This window comes from Pieris napi, chromosome 6 (genome assembly GCF_905475465.1).
Source record: "Pieris napi chromosome 6, ilPieNapi1.2, whole genome shotgun sequence".
In the NCBI taxonomy this organism is placed as follows: domain Eukaryota; kingdom Metazoa; phylum Arthropoda; class Insecta; order Lepidoptera; family Pieridae; genus Pieris; species Pieris napi.
Window position 1 is genome coordinate 7,631,074 of NC_062239.1, and position 11,273 is coordinate 7,642,346.

At 33.5% G+C, this 11,273-nt stretch overlaps 1 protein-coding gene across 1 annotated transcript in view; it reads left to right on the forward strand.

The window, feature by feature from the left end:
* Positions 1-11,273, forward strand: part of LOC125050068 (organic cation transporter protein-like) — a 31,682-nt gene extending 20,409 nt beyond the window's left edge. Inside the window, exons 3-7 of the mRNA XM_047649643.1 lie at positions 2,052-2,262; positions 3,372-3,627; positions 4,595-5,212; positions 7,870-8,048; positions 8,531-11,273. Of these exons, the coding sequence (XP_047505599.1) occupies positions 2,052-2,262; positions 3,372-3,627; positions 4,595-5,212; positions 7,870-8,048; positions 8,531-8,707 (1,441 nt within the window). The 3' untranslated portion in view covers positions 8,708-11,273. The remainder of the gene's footprint in view (positions 1-2,051; positions 2,263-3,371; positions 3,628-4,594; positions 5,213-7,869; positions 8,049-8,530) is intronic.

Here is an 11,273-nt window from a genome sequence, read left to right on the forward strand (position 1 = left end):
AAATGACTGCTTCTCGACTGATTTCAGAGCCACCGCCGATGCGAAAACCGCTGTGTGAGTTCGAAAAGTGAGTTACAGAATCGCAGGGCTGCATTGCACCCGGGGTGGGTTGCTAGTGACTCATATAACTCATTTCTATAGAAATTACGTGGTGAACTACGCAGGCAGAGCTGTCCGCTGTCCTCTATACATTATTACATCGTTGAACCTCTAATCCTAGTCTTAATATATGTATAAATTATCGTGCATTTTAAACTAACAGTATTATTATTTTATGTTACAAATATGTTTACTTATCAATGAGTCAAATTAACCAAGTCTTCCAATACAAACGATAAATCATGAGCAATCCTCATATCACATAAAAAATGAGATAAACATTATCTATATAGGTTTTATAGCTTGTGGACTTGTAGATACTTCATTCTTCACGCTGCGCCGGTTAGGTCAAGCGTGCTATATGATAGTTTCAATTATATCAAATCAAAGTAAATAAGTTTTTATATTGTTCTTATAAAAACCCTGCAGGATATCTCAATGTATCTAACAAAACAAACAAAGAAAAAGAAACGAAGTATAAAGTATTTTTTTTGTTTCGTTGATTAATGGTACTTTTATGGCTGTTATTTTCTATCAGTTTTGTTTTAGGTTCAAATAAAGAACAACAATGTGAAATGAACACGTACTCTAACCTATAAATTACTTTAATAATTGTAAATTAATGCGATAAGATAGGTTTACTTAAAAATTTATCAGGCCTTAAAAATACGGGATTAAAAAACACGTTCATTTTCCATTTTTAATCTAAAAGTTATGTTATCTATTCTCTTTCAAACTGGCGAAAAAACATGACAACCTAATCACTAATGAGGTTTTTTTAATTATATTCAAGGCGTTCCATCCAGTAAGAAGTTATTAATTTCCTTTTTTAACATCATTTATTACACAGAATACATATACAATAGTCGTAAGATAAAATTATCTGTGGCTTTAGTCGTGGTGATATGGTATGTATTTTGGCGCCAACCTTAGGTGTACGAATATACTGTAATAATAATAAATATTCAGTAAACTTTGCCTATATATTTAACATTTAAAGCCACCGCTGCTATTAATAATTTTTTGAAGTGAAACTTTTATTACATCGTCTCAAACTTTTCGTCTGTGTGTTGCATGTCGCGTGACGGTCGGCCGCGGAGTAGGGATAAAGTGAAAGGCGCTCGTCATAGCAGCCAAGGCCAATATGGCGGCGCCTATAGTTCGCAGCAGCTGACCGTATAGTGTATAGACTATTATTCATTTGTGCCAGTGCTCGACGCTATTTTGTTTGTTTTTGTCAATGTTTAATGTAAATGTTGTTATTTACTAAAGTGAAAATATGTCTAAATAAATGTTAAGTATTATGTATGTCGTACTCTCTAAGACACAGAGTTCAATAAAAATATTAGTTGGAGACTTAGGGTGAGATCTATAGTGCGCACTTAGACTTTGCTCAGACTTAACTATAACCATTCTTTACTTTTTTAAAGGATAATAAAGAAGGTATTGCATGAAATGAAACATCAATTTCTGTCTTAGCTTGAGCTTAGCTTAATCTCACCGTTAAAATGTCTATAAATATACTAAATCATAGTTTAACCTTAGTGTTTTTCGTAAGTAAAGTCTGAGCAAAGTCCAAGTGCGCACTATAGATCTCACCCTTAGTCTACTTTTATTATTTCTCATTATCATACCAATTTTCCAAGTATAAAATTAAGATTGATAAAGCGATTTTTGTACCCTTAATGGAATATTATTCCAAAAAATTTAATTAAATGTCTATAATGTGAAAAAAAGTTTCACTTTTAACGTGGTTACATAAAACCACACAATCCTTTTTATTATTATAATTATTATAACGACATTGCATAGGTGCCATCCCACTTTATCAGATTAGATTATTTTTATCACGCATAATGCAACAATTTCTCGAACCACTATATTCGTTATTGATTCTGTTCTGTTATTTAGCTCATACATAGTAAGATATGCGTCGCATTCAAATTTTTCAGGTGCAAAGTAGATGGCTGTGAAAACACGTTCAACGACACATCCTGGCTGCAGTACGCTATACCGAGGGACAATAACACGGAAAGACCCGAGTCCTGTAATAGATATGCCCCATATACTGCCATAGAACATTGCACACCAAATGAATTCAGTAATAGAACCATACCGTGTGATAGTTATGTGTATGAGTTTAATGGATCTTTAGTTGAAGAGGTAGGTTTGAATACTGAGTAACATAACATTTGTCGAGTTTTCTTCTTACTTACTTCTTGGTACATTAAGCACGCTGAACCTAGTATTAACTTTTTATTTTATTAATAAAGTACTGTTACGAGTCGAGGGTGAGCCATAGCCAAATTGTAATGATGAATTTGAAAATAGGAAGAGATACATAGTTTCTATAATACTATTTATTAGTAATCATAATTTCCTCAACGAATAAGTATGCCACAGGGACCAAACTTTTTTTATTTTTTTTTATTTATATTTAATTATTTTAATATTACTATGTAGATTAAGAAAATTGTAAATACTGTATATATATATATATATATATATTTTTAAAGACAATTCACACCAATTGACCTAGTCCCATGCTAAGCTGGTGAAGCTTGTGTTATGGGTACTAGGCAACGGATATACATACATATTATAGATAGATATACATATAAATACATATTTAAACACCCAAGACCTAAGAACAACACCAAATGCTCATCACATCGATGTTCGCCTCAGCCGGGGATCGAACCCGGGACCCATGGATTCGCAGTCAGGGGTACTAACTACTAGACCAATGAGTCGTCAAATTTGAAAATTATATTCTCGTCTATAATCCATGTTCGAATTAGTCATTACGGTCTTACATATGGTGCAATTAAGGCTGAATTTAGTCTCACGCTCACCGTCAGCGCTCATAGATCAGCGCGTAGTTCGTCAGCGCTGACGCTCAGCGTGGTTCGTTTTAGTATCGTACTGACCGCCTTACTCGACCTGTATCCACTTCGCGATTTGCCATGATTGTACACGCTGACGACATCCGTTCGACACTACAACGCTCACTGAAAGCAGAGGCGCTCTAGCGATCGTCAGTGCTGACAGCTACGCGGCGCCGACGCGCGACGTGTACGGCCGCGCAGCCATCGGCGCTGACCAGCATGCGCGCTGTTAGCTACGCGTCATTCAAAAACGCTTCCTAGAAGTTCATATATCTCGACCATCAGCGCCGACGGTGCGCGTGCGGTCGGCGTGACACTAAATTCAGCCTTAAAGGTCGTTATATAAGTATGTTGGCTATATGTTACGATAAATTTTCTTTACAGTTCGACCTAGGTTGCCAAGAATGGAAGCGAGCACTGGTAGGGACCGTCCACAACAGCGGAATGTTTGTGGCTATGTTGTTTACTGGGATTCTCTCCGACCGTTTCGGAAGGAAGGCTGCAGTGGGTCTTGCAGCAACAGCGAGTTGCCTCTTCGGGATACTTAGAGCTTTCTCACCCAATTACGCCATGTATATGGCAATGCATTTCTTTGAAGCTGCATTTGGGGGCGGGTTGTATCCGTCCGCCTATGTCTTAGGTAAGATCCGTTACATACATATTTTGCGTTTGGTGAGACTCTCATCCCTGAAAGGTCGTAAGTTCGATTCCTGGCTGTGCACCAATGGACTTTGTTTCTATGTGCGCATTTAATATTCGCTCGAACGGTGAAAGAAGACATCGTGAGGAGACCGGCGTGTGTCAGTGTGGCCCAGGAGGCTGACTACTCGCCTATTAGATTGACAAATGATCATGAAACAGATACAGAAATCTGAGGCCCAGACCTAAAGAGGTTGTAGCGTCACTGATATTTGTATTTCTTTATTAATATGGTGAGAAACATCAAATCAGTTAGCGGTAATTTATGAATATCATTTGTTACGCATGATATGTATTGATAGCGTTATCTGTCACAATCAATCAATCTATCAAAAATTATGACATGCAATTACGTAGATTAAAGAATTGGTCATAAATAAATGTAATCGTAAAATTATCATTGTAATTTTATGTAATCTGCGTATATTGTCTATGTAATTTTTTTCAACAATTGCCCGATGAAATGATGGAATGTTGCCATTACAAAGTTACTCAAAAAAATTCAGATTCTGTACTCAGATTTCTATATATGTTTCATGATCATTTGTCAATCTAATAGGCAAATAGGTGATCAGCCTCCTGTGCCTGACACACGCCGTCGACTTTTTGGGTCTAAGTCAAGCCGGTTTCCTCACGATGTTTTCCTTCACTGTTCAAGCGAATGTGAAATTCGCATAAAGACAGTCCATTGGTTCCGGGGTTCGAACCCTAGGGATGACAGTCGCACGCTGTAGCCTGGACCAAACTTGCTCTATCACATACAATACTTTTTTATCAAGAAATAACGTAGATTTAACTTCAAGTTAAAAAAAATACTAATATTCCATAAATTTTCATTACAAAAATAGATTTTCTTCATGCTACCTTCGCCCTTTCTCACTCTATCCTTAATAAATAACCTTTTGCAGCTGTCGAGCTGGTTGGCCTCAAGCAGCGTGTGATTGTCTCCGCCATGTGCAATATGGCCTTTGTCGTCGGTGTCGTCCTCCTTGCGCTTTTGGCCTGGTTCGTTAACAATTGGAGAACCTACATTCTCATACTCTACAGCCCAGCCATAATTGTTGCATTGTACGTGTGGCTGATGAACGAAAGCGCCAGATGGCTTCTTAGCAAAGGCAGAAAGGAAGATGCCATTAAAACCTTAAAAAGAGCAGCGAAATTAAACAATATGGACCCCGCTAAATTAGATTTGGATGCACTGAGCGATCCCTTACTAAAGAATGACGTGACTCCAGACAAAAAGTCTCAATTCTCAAAAGCGATACGTTCTAGTATCATTTGGAAGCGTTTAGTTGTGTGTTCGTTTTTGTGGTTAACATGCTCATTGGTGTATTACGGGCTGTCGATAAACTCAGTGTCGCTAAGTGACAACAAATACGTAAGTTTTATGCTGGTGACAGTTGTAGAAATTCCTGCGTATATAATAGTGGTGATAGTGTTGGACAAGTATGGCAGAAAAAAGACGATGGTGGTTAATTATATGACGTGTGCGGTTACCAGTTTGCTGTTCGCTTTCCTACCTAAAGGTAAGTTGTTTTATTTTATAATCTTTTATAACTTGCGAAAATCACGCAATTATTATGTTTTTTGTTCACTTATGTAACTATTAATTCCTTTTAATTTGACTATTAAATCAATAAGTTCGAAACTTAGATCGGCTTAGACGTACTGTTTTCATCGAGACTATAGAATAGCTTTCAATAAATTGCTTATTACAATATACCTATGAAGGAAATTAATTAATATTGAAGGAAATTTTTTCACAACATAGTATTGTTTTTTTGTAAGTTATACATTTTTATATGCTATGGAAAGTAACCATTAAATTACTTTTCCATTCTTTCCTCGAAATTTTAAAATGTTTATTCATTAATCATTTCGAGTAATAGACATTCACAATAACATTCCATGTATGTTATTTGTATACAATTATTGTATTATGGTACGATACGTCATCATACATCAGTTTTAATAAAACGATTTGATTTTTTAATGTCAATCCCAGTCTCTTGTCAAGACGTCTTCACGGCACAGAGTTCAATAATTTTAGCGTTAATGTATCATAGATAATTATTACCATAGAACAGTATGTATGAATATTGTACGGTCTAATATTTCTTAATTTAGCTCAGAGGTTATTTGTTGAGCGGTCGCCGTTGTTGGTTTATAATTAACCGGGTTTTCTGGAACATTTGTATTTGCTAATCTTTTGTCGTATAGACGTAAAACCTCTTGGAATAAGGCATACGTTTTTTTGTCATAGAAAGTTTTTTTCTCTTTATTTTGGTCTTTAGTAACCTAAGGCAAAAACAATAGACAATCATAAACAATTAACATAAGTTACAAATTTCGTCTACCATAAACCAAAAAGTATTGTATTCACGGATAAGATCGCGCTTCATTTGTCATGAAGAAAGTAAAGACACTTATAGGTTTCTAATGATAAGAAATAACGCCACGCAAAGGTTTTCATTTGTAGACAAATGTAATGATTAATGTATTCATTTATTAAAATTGCATAAACGCGTTAGTGGTTTTGATAATAATATTTAAATTAAATGTATTAATTAGTTTCCAATTAAACAAACACAAGCTGTCCCAGTTAAATTTTTAGGTTACTAAATACCTAAATTAGAATACGATACAATATAAGCCGCACTGCAGGCGAAAAGAGGACTGATGGCAAACAAAATAATATTATATAATATATTTGTGAAACATAACAAACACGAATATAAAATACCTCGATTCATAAATTATAAAAACTAAAGGGTAAGTAATTGATTTGGGTGTGAGCGGAGCAACTATGGATATCCAGACCTAGCCCGTTTATCAGAATGTACAATCTGGATATCGGAGTTTTGGCCAAAACGCGTTCTTCTGAAAGGAGGGACAAATGGTTTCATTCAAGCAACCAGTTATATGTTTTATCCCACTTTTACATTCATATATACTTTTATAATAAAAGTCGACTTTATTTAAATTGTTGTTTTTAAAGTTTAGTTAGTCAATCAATCTAATTTTCTTTCACAGTCCTACATTGCTGAAGAGTATAGATTTTTTAAAAGATAAACACAAAAAATATTTTAAGTCGAGACTTCGTGATCTGCAGTCAACCACAAATGAAACAGTATGAACAAAAATTCCTTCTTAAATTCCTCTTCATTGTCGTCCCATCTTTGAGACTTGATAGTACTTGGTTTAAGTAACAATAGAAATATCTCTGGGCTAAAATATAAATACATCGTAATTAGACAAAGTTTGCAAACGGATGTTGAACGATAAGTCAAAGTAAATGTCAGAGAGTGTAATATAGTGATTCACAAAACTATCACTAAGACGAAATCTTACCTCCTTATTAAACTTATCTGACAAACTTCAGCGCCGGTACTATGTAACTTCTAATAGCGATACCGTCCCGGTTATTTTGTCTGCAATCGATATACATATTTCTCTAAATTTCCGTAACTGCCCTGCGATTCTGTAACTCACTTCACGAACTCACACAGCGGTTTTCGCATCGGCGGTCGCTCTCAAATCAGTCGTGAAGCAGTCATTTTATGATTTGAGTTACAGAATCGCAGGGCTGATGTCGCGCGTCGGGATCCAAAATCGCCGTATTGGATTACCGATTCTCTTCACGATGTGAAAAGGGGACGTTTAAACTTTAATTTTGTATGATTAAGAGATACTGTATAACATTACCGCTTACCTTGCTATGGATATTAAATACCACTTATTAATAAAAACCTTCACATATTATTTTATTCCTCCACGGATCATTACTTGGACCTTGAAAATTATAATTAACCTAACTAAGTTAGAATAGAACAATTATAAATTTATATCAAGGTCAGGAAAAATTTGAAAGAAATAGATATGTATTATATTATGAGTGTAGAAACCTTTGACTATGACTATTGTTGGTTGTTTAATTTGTTCCTAAGCGAATTTGAGTCTATGATAAGTTCAGTCAAATCCTGCTTCAAAAAGTATTTAAAATAAATTAAAACATAGTTTTCACGTTAGAGATATTTTTTTAAATAAAGCTAAAATTGCATATTAGACCGCGCGCCGTCAAGAATTTATATTATATTTTTTTGGTCTATTAACTGACAACCCTGACTGTCACTGTCACATCAAAATGAGGATTAATATAGCATTAATATATATTTAATTACAGGTAACTGGTACTCAATAGTCCTATACCTAATCGGCAAGTGGAGCGTCACTCTCACATACAGCTCAGTCTACATCTACGTGTCTGAAGTATTTCCCACTAACATGCGGCAAATGTTGCTAAGCATTTGCTCTACTTCTGGGAGGATTGGATCTCTTATTGCACCATTGACGCCTTTGCTGGTAATGCTCACAAATGACATTTTATGTAGTTGTCGGAGCAATGGCAATACTGTCAGCTGTCAGCTGTCGGTTTATAAATTAACAACAAGTTTAATCAGTTCAAAACCGTCAGTAATTCCATCATTATTATTACTATCGACCATTGAATAGTCGTATTTTATAGATCTAGCAATATAACTAAATCAAATAAACTAGTATTCATGGTATTAATTTTGAACTTGTTAATTACTTAGTGACTTTGACATCGTTAACTTATAAGACATGTTAACTATGACAGCTGACAGTATAACATTGCTCCGATATAGATTTATTGATTTAAACTTAAAAACCTAAAAATTAAACTACACTTAATTATAATATTTATTATAATTAAGTGTAGTTTAATTGATTTAAATATTTATTATAATTAAGTCTAAGAACTATTTTTTACTTTTTTATAAAATATTTTTGTGTACTTATAACATGTTTTGTGTTTGTTCCAGTCTCACTACCACAAATCCATGCCAACAGTGATTTTCGGAGGCATGTGCATGATATGCACCATGCTAGTTTTTCTTCTTCCGGAGACACGAAACATACGTCTACCAGACACCATTGAGGAAGCTGAAGAATTGTCTAGGAAAAAGAGAAAAGCCGAACCATTGACTGACATAAAGTGAATCTTATGGTCTGACATAAATTATAGAAAAATCCATTGGAAAAAAAAGCCACAAAAAATTAACTAACACCGAAAGAGCTTGGCTCTGGCTTCTATAAAAAGAGTTTTATGTTCCTAAACGTGTCTGCAGGCTTACCACGTAACTTTAATAGCGATTGCAATGATTGACTCAATGAAAAGTTAGCGGTTAGCTTGGCATTGGTACCTCCTAAGAGCCTCTATGTTATTGGTATCTATATCTCAATTTTAAGGGAATTTCTATATCCACGGCGCTGATGTTACTTATTAATATATGCGATGCTAAAACTCAATATATCGGAATCGATATTCAAGTTACGCGGTTAGCTTACTAATTAAATTTATTTTTCAATTTTTAATTTTAAAAGTAGCTTTTGTCAACAGCGTAATAACCAAAAAGATTTGCTGGTTCATAAATCATATCAAAAATTTAACGGCCAAAGAATAAAACAAGAAATTATAAAATATTGTTATATTCATAGTGATAAAAAACGAATTTCTATATAAGAAATCTGTCTAATTTTACAAAACTACTTCTTCATCACAGCGTAAACATTATTTGACAGAAAGATGAAAGAGTATTTTTAAATTTACTAAGATATTCAAGAAATACAACAAAAATATTATGTGACGGTAGAACAATTTACAATTTTTCTGTCTACCGTCGTACATTACTAAATTAGGTACTAAAAAATAAACAAATCAACCTTAAAAGAGTGCAATTAATTTGTTTTACTCGTGAGTAAATATTTACATATTTATTACTCATACTAGCTATAAAGGCAATTTAAAGACAATAATGCATTTAAGAATCTGTAAAAGTCTGTTTCACAGTCTAAAAGCAATTTCATTATTTACGACTTCTATACAATGCCACAGACTGCATCAAATTCCATTGTGATAACAATGTTATGACAATATTAATGCGTGGCCAACAAAATTGATAGGGTTATCAAAAAATTATAATAGTTTTTTTTTAAACATAGAGAATGTTTAAAATGTGTGGCACTCGGGGACTGCCGAAGTAAAGCTATTGCATAGCATTTTTATCAACTTATGCAATTATAATTATTTATTTATTTTTTATTCATTCAGTTTTTTTTTTCTTTGATATTAATTCCATAATCTACCACTCTACCAGACTCAGACTAACACGCCTATATAGTCTGTCTCACTCTAACGTACCGGCTGCACCCGATGTGAGACGTCACGTTACGTCATAGTGTGTTAGGTTATTTTCGTTACGGAATTTCTGGATTCCGTCTCCACGGTCAAGGCCCGCGATAGAAGCTATGCAATAGCTTAAAAATCTTTTATAATTTTAAAAGGTAAATGTAACAAAGGTTTAAAGGTAACAATTAACATTGTAAACTGATTTGTAATTGTTTTATTACTATAGATAAATATATATAAAACAGCTTAAGCTCACATATAAAATAACTTTATCATCCCAGGATACGAAATAATTTCAAAAATTAGCGCTAAATATCAGTCCCAACTGTCAAAGCTTATTAAATTTGACAGATGGCTATCATCTCGACTCTTACTTTTGCCAGGAATGTCGACCAATTCGTTATCCAATCCTAATCCGGACCAAGTCTTACATTCTAGGTAAAATTACCAACTTGATTGTAATTACAGTGTTACATTACAACAGCTTATCATTCGCAAGTACTATCGTACTTCATCGGTGATCTGCAGAAAAACTCGATCGACTCTTTAATAAAAGCGCTCGAAAAATGCGTCCTTGCTTAATTTAGTTCAGTTTCACAGCCCTAACTCATTGTAAGAAGATTTGAAACTTCCTTTGTTTATAGTATGCACAATGTAAGACGTACAAACTTTCATACTTTTAACACTTAAGCTTTTTTAAAATAGTTAATATTTTAATACATCATTAAACACACTATATTGTACGACGCTTAATGGCAGTCGTATCGACATTCTAATACATTTTTATTGATATGAAATTGGAAAGGTAACTTAAAAGTGTTTATACATTAGAAACAATTCTGCTTGTACTACGTGTCAGTACTCGTTCTTATTTTAAAAAATGTTATAATTAAGTTTTCTAATACAACAGAGTACTTTCTTAAACCATAGACTAAGTCTACACTCAAAGATTATAAAATATGAATTTTACAAATATTATTATATTACCTATATACTATTACATTTAACAATTCATTTACAATTTATTTTAATTAATGCAAGCAAATTCTTATTTTTATGATTCTTTTTTATAATATATCAAGAGATTTGAAAAGAATTTGCTACAGTATATAATTTTGAATTGAACATTTAGATTTACGATTTTTATCACCAATATTTTAATCTTAAGTAGTACTAATTTCTAACTGAATTTTTCAATTTTTTAAGACATAATAATCAGTATTTTTGTATAATTGGAATTAGGGACCAATTAATTAGCAGCTCTTATTAATTTTCGTATTAAATTACGTGTGAATTTGTATCTAGATAGTAAATAGTTGTATTAATTTATTTCGTATCGAATACTTAATTTACACAATAAAGATTATTAAACCAAA